The sequence below is a fragment of the Dermacentor silvarum genome, chromosome 3 (assembly GCF_013339745.2).
Source record: "Dermacentor silvarum isolate Dsil-2018 chromosome 3, BIME_Dsil_1.4, whole genome shotgun sequence".
Classification (NCBI taxonomy): Eukaryota; Metazoa; Arthropoda; class Arachnida; order Ixodida; family Ixodidae; genus Dermacentor; species Dermacentor silvarum.
The window spans coordinates 114,851,262-114,868,776 of record NC_051156.1 but is presented as its reverse complement, the minus strand read 5'-3'; the positions used below and the strand labels follow the sequence as shown (position 1 = coordinate 114,868,776).

At 47.8% G+C, this 17,515-nt stretch overlaps 1 protein-coding gene across 12 annotated transcripts in view; it reads left to right on the top strand.

Annotated features, from left to right (window-relative positions):
- Positions 1-16,534, top strand: part of LOC119445722 (ABC-type organic anion transporter ABCA8-like) — a 136,908-nt gene extending 120,374 nt beyond the window's left edge. For all 12 annotated transcript variants that reach the window (XM_037710005.2, XM_049663555.1, XM_049663550.1 and 9 more), the window contains 8 exons: positions 781-1,065; positions 1,620-1,757; positions 4,859-5,161; positions 9,129-9,335; positions 10,455-10,627; positions 11,440-11,969; positions 12,603-12,658; positions 16,297-16,534. In XM_037710005.2, coding sequence (XP_037565933.1) covers positions 781-1,065; positions 1,620-1,757; positions 4,859-5,161; positions 9,129-9,335; positions 10,455-10,627; positions 11,440-11,969; positions 12,603-12,658; positions 16,297-16,365 — 1,761 coding nt within the window. In that variant the 3' untranslated portion in view covers positions 16,366-16,534. The remainder of the gene's footprint in view (positions 1-780; positions 1,066-1,619; positions 1,758-4,858; positions 5,162-9,128; positions 9,336-10,454; positions 10,628-11,439; positions 11,970-12,602; positions 12,659-16,296) is intronic.
- The last annotated feature ends 981 nt before the right edge of the window (positions 16,535-17,515 follow it).

Here is a 17,515-nt window from a genome sequence, read left to right as displayed (position 1 = left end):
TGTGTCGTATTCCAAGAGCTCTGGAACGCGTTGGTAGGTTACCAATAAGATGGGTCTGAGACATTAGCGCGTATTAACGGGGCTAGTTCGACACACAGGGGCTAGTGCGTGTGCCAGTCTTATCTCTGCTGCCATCGTATAAGCTCGTGAACTTGGATCAATGTGCTGCAAGTCCACAGAAGTCTACACGTGCTTGACACGTCTATTCGTCATAATTCTGACCAACCACGGTTTTCTACAAAAAATCACTAGACGGAGCTCTGACGCTGCGATTGTTCCACCATTATAAATATTACGGTTAGTACATATTTCCATAATCTCCGTTCTTGCGGCTTCAAACATTCTTGTGACGTTATTTATTACGCTTATAAAATTTCCAATCGTTCCTAGTTTTCTCAACACGGCATCGACGCTGGTCTCTACCACACACATGCGTAATCACTGCGCATTGTTGCATTTATGACGCAATACTCTGTTGAATATGATCAGCGTGCCAAGTCACGAGGTCGTTTGAAGCCAAAAGAACAACCTTTAGTGGGCTAAATCACTAATCCGTTATTAATCAACTTTGCTAATCATTAATCATCTCTTATACAAGGCTGGACATGCTTTGGTTCGCTTCTGGCCTTCCTTGGGTCACGTGACTTTCTGTACCTCACAACGCGACCCTGAAACGTATAGAGACCTAAGGCTTTCGCCTTAAAAGTCGTGTTTCGGCACATCGCGCGCAACGTGTACTCTGTATGATCGTGTCAAGCCACCGTGTCTGTCGGGGTGCAGAACAAGGTGAAGAACCAGCTTCGCGTGTCCGGCCTGCTCTTCTGTGGCTACTGGTTCACGGTGCTTCTGAGCCACGCGGCGCTGTACCTGCTCTCCGTGCTGCTCACGGTGCTGGCCCTGGTGGCGCTCCAGGTGCCCTTCCTGACGGAGCCCGTGGCCCTGCTGGCCATCATCACGCTGTTCGTGCTCTACGTGCCGGCGTCGCTCGTCGTGTGCTACGTGCTCACGCACCTCTTCAACAAGCACGAGACGGCCAAGGGGGTGCTGCCTTTCCTCGCGCTGCTGGTGAGGGAGGCGCCCGGTAGATCGCACCGGCGATTACAGCTGTTGTCTCATTCGTTCACTTCTCTCTATTAAAGAATATGTAGCTTCTGCAAGATGAAAGTTTTTTTTTTTTGTTCATCGCCTCAGACAATCTTAAAGATTCAACTCTTCAACACGACGGGTAAAATTCGAAATTGTTTTCCGCCGCGAAAGCTCAGTGGATATGGCGTTGCGCTGCTGGGATATAGGTCGTGGGTTCGAGCCCGACCGCGGCGGCTGCGTTTCGATGGAGGCGAAAGAAAAAAATAAAAAAAAGCTCGTGTAGTTAGATTTAGGTGCACGGTTAAAGAACTCCCAGGGAGTCAAAACTAAACCAAAGCCCCCCCCCCCCCCTCCCAACTACTGGGTGCCTTATAATCACATAGTGGTTTTGATACAAAACCCCAAAATTTTATGTCGAGTTCTTGAATAACCAATAACGAAATGATAAAGCAAATTTTATCGTTGCCGTAGCTCGTGCTTGTGACGGTACAGGTACAGAGCCCAACCGCATCCCCTCTGTATCTCTTGCGCAGTGCTCCATGTTTCCAGCCGTGCCGGTGACCATCCTGGACATGATGGGCTCGTCCCGAAGTGCCACGGCCTTGCACTACACTCTCTGCCTGCTCGTACCGTTCTACATACCTAACGGTGGCCTCTACTACATCACCAAGGTGCGTACAACCTCTGAACGGCAGGTCGAGCGACGGTGCAGTGAAGACGCGTGCCCTTTCGGTCAGACAAGGAGATGTGATGCCTCGCTGCCCTCGTCTCGGCAACGGCAACCGTCTTTACTACTTTCACTGTCATTATTCCGCGACGCATAATGTTTCCCGTGAACTTTTTGCTTATATGCATAAAACAACGTTTTGCTAAGAAAGTAACTGGAACGCCAATGCATTTCTCCGCAAAATTCGGGAATTACTGTCTCGAAACTGCTGTCATCCTGAGAATTCCTTCCAAGTGGATCCGCCTTGCGAACTCCACGGCTAGTATTCGTGAATTGCAATATGGCCCAGAAGGTAATTAGTTAAGAACTTAATTAGTGCATTTCTGTTAATTAGTCGATTATGCATCTCAGTGTTTTGCGCAAGTAATGTCCGCCTCTGAACTAGAATTGGTCTATCTGCCACAGGCAACCTTTAAAAATTTTCGAAAGTGTTCGCTGAAAACACCCGGTATATAAAACAGTTGAACTTCTTGCAGACACCACGGTGTCACGTGCAGAGTTCAGCGCCTACACCTGCACGCAGAGAACGCTGGCAAGCTTCGAATATGGCCAGTGCCTTTTAATCGGCCATGTCTTTTTTTTGGGTGCAAAGAGCGCTTAAGCGAAGAACCTTGCGCGATGTTCGCGCTGGCCTCGGGTGATGAACAAACTCGGGTGATTCTCGAGCTCTAACGGGTGGAAAACAAAACGCACGTCGATAAATTCTCGTGGCACATTAACGTTATTTTTTTAATGCGTTAAATTAGGAGTCTCAAAGTGGAAAAAAAGTATGTGCGTGAGGTGCGGGAAGTCGATCACGTTGTAGGGGTAAATGGGGAATGGGAGAGATAGGGGATAGTGCCACAGAGGCACTGACAGTGTTCTGCTCAGGACGTGTGTCGCGTGAGCTCTTGAACGCGGTTTAAATCGTGGATCTGGGACCTCAAAAAGGTGCCACGTGATGCTCACGCATTTTTACGCATTTGTCTCGCATATACCGCTAAATCGCAGTTTAATATATATATATATATATATATATATATATTATATATATATATATATATATATATGCGCTTGTCTGGCGCCACCAGCCTTTAGTATCTGGCCTGGCAAAGACGGTAAAACCCGAGCTCAGTAGACGCCATGAACGAAATGAATGCATTGTTTGCCACCAAATCGGCGGGGACGCGACTGCTCATGTAAAAGCCACATTTAACACCGCTCAGACAATTCCATATACGTGTGCGTTCACTCTAGGAACTACAGAAACGAGCGCCAGAAATTAAGATGCATAGCCATCAGAAGAGGAGAGAAGAGGAGCGTAAATTAACAACACAGAGAGGAAGGACAAGTGCCTGTCTCTTTCAGTGTGTGTCGCTTGTTTAATGTGCGCAGCCTCTTCTAATAGCTATGCATCACGAACTAGCGCAACAAGAAGTACTGCTACTTGTAAAGATGGCTTTTTCGCACACCGCGCTGTAGTGCAGGCGGTGCACGCTTTACAGGTCATCAGGTGGATCTGATAATTCAGAGTAGCACTGTTTCACTAAAATGGTTCGTCGGTTCTTTCGTAGCTCGCTAAACAGAGCTTAGAAGCTGCACTGCTGATGAGGTACCAAATGGAGAAAACGATAAAAATACGTCTTTAATTTGCCTTCATTTGCGGAGTTCACCGGTGTCCTTAGTAGCACTAAACCACTTCAAGCTAGCGAAGTAACCTTCAAAAAACTATTTTCACATTCATTTGACGGTTAAAAAAGTGTTATTATTATTGAGTAAAATGAAGGCCGAATCTCCCTGCGTGGAAATTCCCCGCCTTAACGACAGCGCACGTACGTCAGAGCAACGTCACGGAAATATTTTCTCGTATTTGGAGAAATTTCTGTCCAGTAATAGTTCCCGAAACTTGTAAGACCAACTATCGTAGGTTCCATTGAGATGCAATTTGTTTTTACCATTACCGATGAACATTTAACTATATCCGAGCAGCTGTTGACCAAATTTATGGCGTCACAGCGAGGCAGTGCGAGAAATTAAGTGTGGCGTCGCCACCCGTGTTTTGTTCTTTTGTCTTCTGGTTTTCGAACCCTTTGATGTAGGTAATAGTGTGCATTTCGCTATTGAAGAAGCGTAATTTAAGCGTAAGCCTTAGCTCGGGGCCTCCTATCTATATACATGGGGAAGGAGAAATCGTTTTTCTCGGTAACCACTGAACCGAACTTGGAAGTTTGTCACATTTAAAAGAAAAAGTTAAACCTAGTGTCTATTTTAAGTGGATTTTTTAGGCCCTCTATATGTTAGACTTTTGTTGGAAATTGCAAAATTTAGAAAAATGAAACGGTAATTGTTACAACTTTCAAGCTCAGCAATGAAAAACGATGTCACAGTTCTGCCAACTGCATTTATTAAAACATCTAAGCGGACAAAATTGCCACATTATGCATCCCTGTGGAATATGTTACTAATTTGCGAATAGGACGCTTGTAAGGCTCTCATAAACATTGTATGAAATACACGTAGGCTGATAACTAATATACCGATTTTGTCCGCTTTAGATGCTCTAACGGACACAGTTTACAAAACTGCGATTTCTGTTCATGCAGCAGAGCTACGAATTTGTAAACTTCGTGCTTCTTTATTTTTTTTTCAATGTTACCAACTTCCTGCAATTGTTATAAACAATTCAGGCCCTAAATCAGAACTGTACTCACTGCAGTCGCTGGAATTTACCTTTCTTTTTCAAATGTAACACATTTCTTAAAATCGGTCCAGGAATTCTCTCAGAAAAAAAACATTTCTGCGTTTTACATGTATTTGAATAGGCCGCATCGGTGTTGGGGCCGAACTAAAGCTTCCTCTTAAGCCTAATACCGCTTAACCCCGTATTCCCCTCTAGTATGCCTTTAAGCTCGCTTTAGCTTTTGAAACTGGTCGACAATTAAATCCTCGCCGGAGTCGACTCATTTCCTGACTACCAAACAAACGACAGTTCACCCCGGCGCAGCATCCGTACGGGATATATGTTCGCGACGTGACGCCCACAGCCTTTTCGCGCTCTCGTTGCAGACGTCGGTTACGATCGAGACGAAGCTGTCGAACGGCTACGAGGCCGACAAGTGGATGTACTTCGACTGGGACAGCAACATCCTCGTGACGTACGTGGCGTGCGTCATCCACATGCTGGTGTACTACTTCCTGCTGCGCATGGCCGACATCGGCAAGGCCGGCGGACGCATGGCGGACGCCTTTTGGATCACGCGCCGAATCATCGACATCACGCCTAACGGCGACCTGCCCGAGAAAGAGGACGCCGACGTCAAGGCCGAGCGCCAGCGGGTCTCACAGATGGACATCAGCCTCATGCCCAAGGTACGCGCTGCGCTTTCTCGGCTTTGGCTCGGCTTTGGCTCTATGGCTTTCTGCTACACGACATTATGCTCGCGCGCATCAGAAGGCGAAAAACAACGCGACGACGAGGTGTGGTGGAAACACGTTTTTAACGCTATAGCGTTAAAGGCCTCGTGTCGCAGAAAATCCGGCGTCGGCGTCGGTGTCGGCGTTAAGCATCGGCGCCTGGCGGCAATAATCATGCCGAACCACATCATCTCGAACCACCCCGACCACACAGGCCCTCCGCGTGGCGCAAAGCGTTAGTGAACAAAAATTGAATTTCTCAAAGTAAAATTCGTCAGATAAATCGTAAAGTACGACTTAACCACAACCTACAGACGTGATAGCGTCGGATTGTAATTTGAATATACGAGAAAAAAGCCTAATAAGCAACCAGGGACCTTTGAATGCTATCGCGTTTCACTCTTAAAGGCGAAGCTTAAGCGTCCTCCAATGCTGATGGTGTCTCGCTGTACTTTGGTTCTAGGAAACATTTAAGGGAATATTTAAAACCGAGCCTTTCTCAATTTTGATCGGGCCCCATGTCGCAGAAAATACGGTGTCGGTATCGGCGTCAACGGCGTCCAATAACGCTATCGTGTTCCACTCTTAAAGGCGAAGCTTAAGCGTACTCCAAGTTTTGTTGGTTTGTTGCCTTGATAACCTTGAATTTTATAGCGAAGCTGTTCGCCTCTAGTTGGTGGAGATTTTTCGTGGCGCGCTCACCCAAGAACCGGCAGCTGGTAAAGGGGCTTGTCTTTGAGTTTCCGCGTAACAGAATTGTGTTTTTTCGTACGTTCGAATTACAGTCCGATGCTATCATGCCTGTACATTGCGTGCAAGTCGTAATTTACGAATTTTCTGACGCATCTTACTTTATGAAATACAATAAGTTCAATAACGCACTTGCGCCAGGCGGAGGGTCTACAAGAATGAGGAGGAATGGGGATGGGCCTCAAACGACAGCTGCAAAAGGGCTTTGCCTTTCGGTTTCCGGGTAACGGAGTTATGTTTTCTTGTACATTGGCGTAACAGTCCGAAGCTATCGTGTCTGCAGCTTGTGTGTAAGCCGTACTTTACCCATTTTCTGACGCAATTTACATTTAAACATTAATTGCACACACGTGCATGCGCGCGTCACGTATGTCGCTTGTGGTGGTGGTGCTTGCGTGACGTCATCTAAAGTCAGTTGGGGTGATGGTACTTGTCTGACGTCCGCACCAGCTTCACTGGAAAGGAGGCGGACTTTTGTAATGCAACTATCATTCCTTGGAACTTACCCTAGTTTGCGGTATATCTCCATGTATCTTTTCTATGTAGCTATGTCCGCGCCTAACCTGTTTCCCGCCAATAGGTCACTAGGTAGTACGTGGTCAAATGGGTAGAGCACTGGGCAGGTTAACCTTTCAATACTTACGGGCGCGAAACAATACCATATTCCCATACTGTTAATGTTTCGACAGTATTATTCTGTATGCCTGCCAGTTATAACTAGTAATTAACGTCTGAACACCACGCCTCGTCGACATGCTGTTTTCATGCCCATTCGCCTTTGCTGAACGGTACAGCTTGCTTTGAACGCAACCTGCGAAGCCGTAAGCAAGAGCTTAACTTGCGTATAAATCGTGCTTCGAAACAAATGACGCGCATCTCACAACAATAATGAGCGTGATCTTGAAATTTTAAATAATTTCAAGTCTAAAAAGAGGGAGAGTCAAGCAGAATGACTTTTGCCCTGCGCGAATGCATTTCATATACGTAGAAAGAATTTCGAGAGCAAACTGCGCGACTGCAGCGCATGTAAGTTTCCAGCGCGTACGCGCCGCAACGGATTGTCATTGTTGTGTTCCTTATAGCTCCCTAACTCAAGGCTGCTGTCTCTGTTTCTGCGAAAACCAAAGCCTGCATCGGAGGTCGCAGGGGCCCCCGAACAAAAACCGATAAAGGTACGCAGAAATCTGAGAGCCTCTAATTGTTCCTTTTGGGAAGTTCGCAAGACACGTGTGTTGTTATTACTATTGTCAGTTCGTAATAACTTACTGTTTTCGCCTGTTCAGAAACAAAACGAAAGAAAATTTCACCGGCGATTACGATACTTCCTAATGCGAAATTTGAGCACAGCTCTATACGTGTTTTCATTTCGCGATATAATGAGGCAAAAGAATTTGAGAGAGACATGTCGCAGAGTCGGCAATAGTCGCGTATCTGATCAGCGGGTCAAACGCGTCGGCTTTTATACGTGACTCGTCGAAGGTTCCAGCGTAATCGATGGTGCTGCTTGGCTTCCAGAAAGTACTGCACAATTCGCGTCGCGCATACAATCGGATTACAAAACAATCGCAAACCATGACAATCGAAACAAGCGCGAACGAGACCAAACCAAGCAAACCAAACAAGCGCGAGCGAGAGTCGACGCGGGGAGACGATAGGTACGAAACTAGCGGTCCGGCTGAGACCAGATACGAGTACGCATCGAGCAGTCGGGCGGGTCCGCATGAAACCAGTTTCCCGGCGCACGTCACTGAAGGGGTCACTCTCATTGGCTTGCGCGGCTTGCGTCTTTCTTTCGTCTTTCGCTTTTGTGCTCGTTCGCTCGGTTACGCCGGCGCTAACGTTCGCCGCAGGAACGGGTTATTAAGAGCTGCGCTCTAAAAAAAAAAATGTTAGGGCACATCAGAAACGCGCGTGCATATTGGGTCAATAGTTCGCGCAGCATTCTCTGCTCCTGCTTAACCTCTTGTACAGCTTCGGCACAAGCATTTACAAAATGCATAAACAATTTTGGGCTCTCGCCCGTACCTTTTCTTTATGGCACAAGGAACTCAACCCAGGACGCGCAAGGTACGCTATATACGCTGCTATTGGTACAAGTGCGTGAAGCCGATCGTCGTAGCTAGTTTCGACGACAAGCGATTGAATATGGGAGTGTGACGGGTTGAGTTAGTTGATTTCCCACTCCACTTGAGCAACAGCGCAGAAGTAGGACACGGGAGAACCCAACGAGCGACGGGGACAAGCGCTAGTGTCCGCCTGTTCTAGCCATTGCTAACGTACGTAACTTCGCGAGTCAAGGAGGCGGATCATAGCGGATCGTACAGTGACGCGCCCCTGTGACGCTCCGCGCCGACACTTAAACGGACACTTGTAGATGAAGCGAAAGAAATCAGCGCGCCTATTCCGCAATGACTGCAACTGAAGAAGAAGCGCTCCTCTTTTGACCACGGTTGTCGCCAGCAGAGCAACGCGCCTTCACATGGCTGTGAATCGTTCTGCTCTTGCGGCTGCTTCTCAGGGAGCTGCCGCGCGGGCGCCAATCTTGATTGAAAGCGATCTGCGATGGGACAAAGTGCATTCGCCGAGTGCCGGTAGCTTCGTATGCGCTTCGCTTTCGACGTTTAGTTCGCGTTGAAGCGAGAGCCAGCGCTAAGGTCAATTTTCTCGCTGCCGCTGGCGCGCTTTATCACTCCAGCGTTTTGACGAGCTCCCGCGGTCATCGAACGAGATGTGTTCATGTTTACCTGCGCGCGCGTGACACCGTGTTTGTTTATTTAGTTAGTAAGCGAATATTTAGAACTGTATACAGCCGATAAATCTACTGTCCTTATTTCGTATAGCTGTCAACTAATTTGCTATCGCAATCGATGTGTCCACTTTCGGGCGAAACTGCGACCTTTTTTAGGCCACCACGGGCGGGATCGAAATCTGCGATTTCCTGCTTAGCAGCAGAACGCCATGTACCCTCTGACTCACCGTGGCGAGTTCTTGAGGATTACGAACACCGTGTGCCGATGTCAAGAAGTTGGAACCACTGCCCGCTTGAGCTTAACGCATAGCAGCGTCTCCCAAATTTCCCATGTGTCCTACGCGCTGCCTTCGCTTTTCCTCGGCGCTCGTGCTGGCACCGTGGCTGGCACAAACGAGCGCGGCATCACATTGTTCCGCGCAGCCTCCCGTGGTGTACGTCCACGAGCTGCGCAAGGTGTACGAGGAAGGGGCCCGGTGCCGGCCACGCAACCACGTGAAGATCGCCATCCGCAACCTGTCGATGGCCATCGACAAGGGAGACATCTTCGGCCTGCTGGGACCCAACGGCGCCGGCAAGACCTCGACCATGAAAGTCATCGTGGGCGAGGAGAGCCCCTCCAGCGGAAGGGTAATCACGACCACCACCACTCGCCCGGTCGCCAAGTTTACATGCTTATACGCTTGTATTTGATTTACTTCGCACGCCGTGCACGGAAAGGCCACGCGCTCTTCAAAAAAAAAAAGGAAAAGAAAAGAAAGAGAGCGCTGCTTCCCGCCACTTCTCGCGCATCAGGATGTTTACATGAATCTGACAAAAGCGGGTCGACACGGCTTGGCGGGCAGAGCACGCATCGAGTCGGGCGGACCCAGACCCTCTATATATATAGACAGGGGTTGCTAATCAGGGGCCAGATTCACAAAGGTTTTCTTTCAAAAGTTCGCTTTACCATCGGCTCACCATCTTCGCTAATGGTATGCCTGGCGTGCAGATTGGCTAAAATTCTTTCTTACGAAAAATTCCAGCGTAAGACGTTTTTGTGAATTCGGGCCCCAGGGGCCGAAGTCACAAAGCTTTTCGTTCTGAAGTGCTGCTTGCCATTGGCCAGCCGCATTCGCTAATGATATATCCAACACCACGATTCGCTTCTACGAACAGTTTTAGCGTAATAACGTTTTTGGGAATCCGGCCCCAGGACATTAAGTGTTTCGCCATACTGTCAAAACTGCCACCTTGTACCTTCCGATTGGAGTGTTAGTCAGTGCCTCTTGCGGCCGAGGAACCCCAATGGCCATCTCCTTGTACAGGTACACAAATACTCAAGAAAGTGTACGGAAGGATGACCGCAGCGTTATATGAATTGGTAAAGCATCACAAGCGTTATTGTTCAAGGTGTGGGTTCGGCTAGCTTCAACTTGCGGATCTATCAGTCTGCTTTAATTTCCCTTTTCATTATGATTTCTACATTTCATTTAAACCTTGCAATTAGCTTTTCTTGCACTTTCTCTATATATAGCTTCGTTGTCTGTTGTCTTCAAACGGTTGTCAGTAACGAAAAAATCGAGCCCCTCGGATATAACCTCGTATACTTCTCGCCAGCAGCACTGCAGCAATCGCAACCACACTGCCGCGTCTAATGGCCGCCTCAGGGCATAACCTATAATCTTGGCAGTTTAGGAATGAGCAGCGAAGAACTTGGCGAAATTTGGCGGTCGTCTGCTTCTACAGCGTTACCGTGGCTTTGCGCAGGTCGCCGTAGGAGGTTTCGAGATCACCTCCAACCTGTGCCGAGCGTTCAAGATGCTCGGCTACTGCCCGCAGCACGACGCCCTCTGGAACAACCTGACCCTCCGCGAGCACCTGCAGCTTTTCGCGTCACTCAGGGGCATACGCTACAACGAGATCGATGCCGTCACTGACTGGTAAGCCCGCACGCCATGCTCTATAGCCACTCTGGTGAGAAAGGATGCAACTAGAGCATTAGATGTCGGTATCGGATGAAGCGTATGTGTATATGAATAGGTAAATGGGTGGAGTGAAATGCGCTGAAAAGCAGCCGTGTTTGAAAGAAGGCCATATACTAGCTCACTTCAAAGGGTTATATATATATATATATATATATATATATATATATATATATATATATATATATATCGCTGTACAATGCGTGTATTGGCAAGCTGCAGAGCGTCGCGTAGCGTTATGTGCTGTCACATTCTGTACGGGCAAAAGAATAAATAGACGGGCTCAACTAGCGTGTAATTTCTCGGCAGCCAATATTAACAGGCGCGGAGTCAAGTTTTCCGCTCGTTACTTGTCACCGATTGTTGCTAGAACTGGCGAAAAGCGCAGAAGCGTTAACGTAGTCTGCTACTCTTCGTGTCTGTACCGTGCCTGCTCTTTTTCCCTTTTTCATTTACAAGTACGCATAGCCAGTATACACCTTCCTGTGAACGGCGGAATAAGAAAATTGCACGAGACCGGCGCGAGATTAAGAACCCTACCTAGTCAGATATTATTCAGGATGCCTTCCATCACAACCAACGTGTAGCTTTTTTTTTTTTAGTTTGTGGCTTTCGTTTGTCACGTTGCGTTATGTTCATACAGTCGCGGTTCTATTGCTTTTGAACACTACCGCCGGACTATCCACACAGCAGCCGAAAGAGCCTTCTGCCACTCATCAGGGGCGCATCCTTTCGGGCCAAAACAAACCTAATCGTCGACCGGCATGCAGGCTGATGGACAAGCTGAACATCCGCGAGCACGCCGACAAGCGCGCCAAGCAGCTGTCGGGTGGCACCAAGCGCAAGCTGAGCTACGCCATCAGCATGCTGGGCAAGCCCCGGATCGTGCTGCTGGACGAGCCGTCGACGGGCATGGACCCGCAGTCGAAGCGCTTCCTCTGGGACACCATCTGCTCGACGTTCCCGCAGGGCGGCGAGCGGGGCGCCCTGCTCACCACCCACTCGATGGAGGAGGCGGACGCCCTGTGCACCAAGGTGGGCATCATGGTGCGGGGCGCCCTGCGCTGCCTGGGCTCCACGCAGCACCTGAAGAACAAGTACGGCGCCGGCTACACCCTGGACATCAAGATGCAGCGACACGAGGGCGCCTGGGAGAAGAACCTGGGGGACCTCAAGGGGCACGTCAAGCGGGTCTTCCCCTCGGCCACGCTACGCGAGGGGTTCCAGGACCGGCTCACCTACGACATACCGCAGGCCGGCGTCACGTCGCTGGCCAACGTGTTCGTCGCCATGGACGAAGGTATACATCTCTCTCTCTCTCTCTCTCTCTCTCTCTCTCTATATATATATATATATATATATATATATATATATATATATACGGCGGCCATAATTGTAGTATACACGTGCTGTTGCCTACTATGTTTGCGTACAAATGTCATACCTTCGACTATACTGCGACGACAATGGGTCGAACGGTTGTTAATTGTACGGTATCGATAGTGCAGAATAGAATGTTCAGTAGAAATGGAATCGGAAAGGTAGCCAGTTAATGCCTGCCCCGAATGAATTGCATTTCGAAGCACCTGGGCTATACACGCGCAACGTTAAAGCGTTGTTTTCTGTAGGACTACATAGAAATGTACTTTCACCAGGGATGGCCTCTCGCTCCTGTTTCTCGTCTCGCATCTCTTTGGCGTTGTGTTTTTTTTTTTTTTTTTCGTCATACATTCCGTAAACGGACAGAAATTAGTCCGCTGGTCAACTTAAACTGTATAGCCACAAGTCTGTGTACCTTTTTTTTTTTTTTTTTTTTTTAAGTGCAAAGCGAAATTCGCTCGTTACAGCGGCAGTTTCGTATCGAAAATCCCAAAAGCACAGGCAAAGCAGCTCGCTTACACGGCCATGTCCCCATGTCTGCTTGTCATTTCAGCCAAAGCCAAGTTCTCTATAGAAGAGTTCAGCTTCAGCCAAACGACGTTAGAACAGGTAAGCCAATACTGCAGGTGTGCCCGATGCTATTCGTAGCGATTGCCGAACGGAGGCCCGCAGTGAGGCTTCAACGAGCACGGTGCTCTCATTAAGTTCGTGGCCATGCGTCGTGGACCGTTGGTATCACGCAACACAAATGTCACACGATGTCTCCCATCACAGATGCTTATGGGCGTACTTTTACGACTAAACCACCCAGCAAGACTTTTGCGTGAAGCCAGCGAAGGCGGTCATTTCCGCCAATGCGACTTCCCAGCCTTCGCATATGTGTTCACGCGTACAATTCCTGCATTCTTTTTTTTTATTATTCCCCGTAATAACAACTTGACAAAAACATTATGCGTATACCGATACATTATTTCGCTCAAATTTCGCAAAAATGGGTGCCTCTCTCAGTCTGCGTCGCTCGATAAATAACAAAGTTGTTTGCTCGTTCGTTCGGACTCATAGTTGCCGACAAGCGGCAGCAGCAGCCCACGTTTGTGCAACAGCTCACTTCACCAAGGGCGACGTGCAAGCAAAATTTGAGCGACAAGAAGCCCATCCCTAGGCGCAAAATTTACTTCGAACTCGTTAGCACAAAAGTGCAGGACATTATAAAAAGCACGCACGTCTGCGCTGCGCTCAAGAATTTTATATGAAATTAGAAGTTTTTTCCGAAGCATGACATTGTACGATACATTCGGACGAGACGAATGTCTAAAGGAGGTTTGCGGAAATCGGCAAGGCCCGGAGAAAGTTTTCACACAGATAAAAATTTCCCATCCACCTTGCTGCATTCATGCCCGGAACCACAGCCTGACTGAGCAGTCGCTGTATTACAGGTTTTTTTTTTTTTTTTTTGCGATAGCAATTATATGGACCCTCCCGGATCATTTCTGCCATCGCCGTCGCCGTGAGGTTAATTTAGTTAGTATGCCTATGTTAAAACTTTATACGGCCGATAAAACAGCTATCCCTACTTCATATAGCTGTCCACTAGTTTGCTATCGCCAATCGATGCTTCGCCTTTCAGGCCAAACTGCGACCTTTTTTTTAAAAAAAAAGGTTAAACATTTTTAAAAATTGCCTATGTCAGATAGCACAATTCTAATCCTTGATCAAAATTACTCGATGAGGCGGCCATTACTTCCATGAGAAATCAAAACGCCTAATTGAATAATAAACATAATTACGCCAATTAACTTTTAAATTATTTCACAGCACATCTTTCAATGTAGGAATTATAGCCGCTGAGTTCGCAAGGCGTATCAACTTGGAACGAATCATCTGGAGTGCACCAGTTTCGAGATATTCATTTTCAAAGTGTCCGACGAAGTGCGTTGGTGTTCCAGTTACTTTTGTGCTTCAATGCATAAAACAACATTTTCTTAAAAGAAGTAACTGGAACGTCAATGAATTTCGTTGGGCACTTTGAAAATTAATATCTAGAAACTGGTGCAGTCCCGAGAATTCGTTCCAAGTGGATACGCCTTGCGAACTTACTGGCTGTAATTCGTAGATTGAAATATGTGCCCTAAAGTAATTAATGAGATATTATTATCGTAATTATGTTAATTCTTCAATGAAGCATTTTGATTTCGCGTAGAACTAATGGCCGCCTTATCGAGTAATTTAGATCGAGGGTTAGAATTGTGCTATCGGCCACAGGCAATTTTTTAAAAAATTTGGACCTAAAAAATAACACCCGGTATATACGTCTGGGCTAACTGGTAAGCTTGAATACGACAGCGCAATGTCGCTATTAATCGACCTCTTCGAACCGCAAAAGCTTTGAGCAGGAAAACGTGAGTTTCGCGGAAATTCGTATGGCGGAGAAAGCTTAACGCAAAAGCCAGTGCACGCTTGCTCTTCAATGTGCGAAATAACGGCCCTTTTAGTTTGGCCAAGCAGAAACACACTGCCACGTTGTCGCACCTTAAAAGAGACGTTCTTTTAAAAAAGCTACATACTGTTTAGACTCAGAAAAAAATTCAACTATCATTTCCTTCGTTTACCGGAAAAGGGTCGCAGAAAGGCCGAAACTTCCGTGAATCGCGCTCCGAAAGCCCTGCGCCACTTACGTCAGTGTGACGTCACGAATTTCTACGTATTGGTCATTTTTGGGCATACTTTGGCCAATGGCGGTGTATTTAGTTCCTTCTAAATGCAACATAGTTCATTACCGCTAAACAACTGCCAAGACTTGGCAATACTGTCAAAATCCGTGACATCACGGCGAGTTCGCGCGGTAGATGTATAGGAGGGCGCCGCCATCCGTTTTTCTTTCTTTTTTTTTTTTTGCGGCTATTCCGGCTTGCCAAGGCTCCTTTCACACTAGGAGGCCATTTTGCTATTGCAAACGCTTCGTAGTTTTTTGTCTTTTTTTATAACAGCGAAGCTGTTTATGGCTAGGCTTCCGTGCATTTTTCGTATGCGTGTGCAAAAATGTGGGCCGATCCTGGTGATATAGTGCAGAAAGGGTCAAAGCGCAATGGAACATACCCCTGTGGACTCCAGGTGGTGGGCTCTCGGATCTGTAACGCACCCTTGAACTGCACTTGTCACACCTGGGACCCAAGGAGGTCCCAGGAACAAGGGCAACAACAGATGGTTTTATTCGCATGTTCATAAAAAACAGGAAGGGCAAGAAACGCTAAAGGGCATGAAGGCAGTGAACAGTGAGTGAGAGTACATAGATGGTATGGGTAAAAAGTCCACAGGCAATGGCACCAGAAGGGCCGAGCAGGGCTCAAAAATGGTTGGCATCGCCGGTCTGATGGTAGTCGAGGCAACGACCGGGGTGGCATCTACCGATGAGCCACATGGCTGTGGTAGATCTCGCGGGAAGCAGTTATCCACCTCCCTCACAAGGCAGTTATCGCAGGAAGATCGTGGAAAGCAGATCGCGGGAAGCAGTCATCTCCCAAAAGGCCGACCCGTGTCGGCCATGTCTACGTTCGCACCGCCCTCTCTTTGTCGGCGTTCCAACCGCTTGCGACCCTAGTTTAATTCCTGCCACTCTCCCCGCACGGCGGCACCGTGGCGCGTGTATACAAGACAAGGGCCGGTATTTTGTAGCGATGCGTTACGCTTTATTTTATACTAGTCTTATCATCCACCGCTCACAGCCGGCTGATCCCGTTGACAACGCGAGCGGACCGTCGCTCTGACCACTGACCAAGCGCGAAAAAGCATTAGCATCGGAAAGGCATCGCTACAAAATACAGGCCAAGGTGCCCTTCTCCATTTTCAATCTCACTTCTCCCGTCGTTATGACGAGGCCGCGTGTAGTGCGCACTCCCGGTGACGATTGCATTCTGGTCTTTCTTGCTATACCGTCGCTCTTCGCATAGGCGCGTTGCTCCTCGGGAGTCCGGACTATACACGACCTCCCCATTCTGTGTCACCTCTGTGTCCTGTGCTAAACAGCGAATTCGCTGGTCATCCACCTTCGCAGAGTGGAATGGCTCACGATTTGTTTTTGTACACAAGTTAACCGCATATTCACATTTAGTGTCCAAATAACGCTAAAACGCCCGTATCGTCGTAGTTCTCTTTGCGTTCCCAGCATACTCACCGGTACTCGTTGCAGTCGACGCTGCAGCAAGGACGACATCGCCCCCTGATGTACGCGCATGTCTCCTGTCGCGCAGGTGTTCCTGGGATTCGCCAAGGAGCAGGAGCTCGCCCAAGACGACGAAGACGTCCAGATTCATGCCTGAAGAGAGTGTGTGTTCCCTTTGTGTACGCGCCCCCACCGTCCTCCTTCCACCCACTTTTGTTCCATCATTTTCACTTTGTCGCTGCCGCTTCTTGTGCTCGAGTTGGGATGCCTCATCGCTGTGTTCGTAAAGAATAAATCATGCGCATGTCATTTCCACGCCCATCCCACCACGTCTGCACTCTGTCACTCCTTCGGCGAACAGAACGTGCACCGTCGGGCGGGGTGCGCGTGTTTGGCCACTGGTGTATACGTACCCGGCAGACTTGTACGTAACGAATTACACGTAATTATTTGTAATCCGTTACGCTTCTTTTGTTAATCTTGTAATTGAACGATCACCGTGCTTACTCCGTAACGCTCGCAGTAATTAAATTTTCAGTAAACAATTACGCGTAACCAGTTATATTTTTCGCAAGACAAGTTATAGCGGGCGACGCTGCTTCGAGCACTTTAATTTGTCGTTAACTATACGGTGTCCAAAGGGATGAAACCAGGTACCTGGGTCACCTGTTTCCAACCATGAACGTCCTGCAACTACACTTCAATCACCTGAACATGGCAGGCTTGCAGATTTGCACACCTCTCTTAGAAGTCCTACCTCTACCTCTCAGTTTCTCTCCTCAAAGCGTTTTTAAGCAGCCTTCATATAAGCAGCAAGGGCTTCTTCTTAATTCTTCTTCGTTTGGTGCATTCTATGTCTTCTCTGATATCGAAAGAAGTTCTTGGCCGTTATATCCACGTGCTGCTATCTGTCTGATATACAGGGTGTCCCACCTAACGTTATGCAAGCTGGTCAACGCAAAACACAATATTGAAAAAACACGCTGCAAGATGCAAATATAGAACCTTCGGTGTTCGGTGGTGAGAATTGTGACCACCGAACACCATAGTTTTTAAAATCGTGCCTTGCACCACGTTTATTATTATTATTTTTTTTTGAACAGCTTGGCTAAAGGTTAGCCGGGACACGCTGTATACGTGACTCACATACACCTATGTTGGCGGACGCAACAAACGAGCACTATTCCAGGACTGAATATTACGTAGTTTTATATCGAATTACGTTGCACATTTGACTAACATTTCAAGAAACGAACGTTTTCCGGCGCCCTCACAATTAGTTTGTCTCAATGGCTGACGAATTAAGG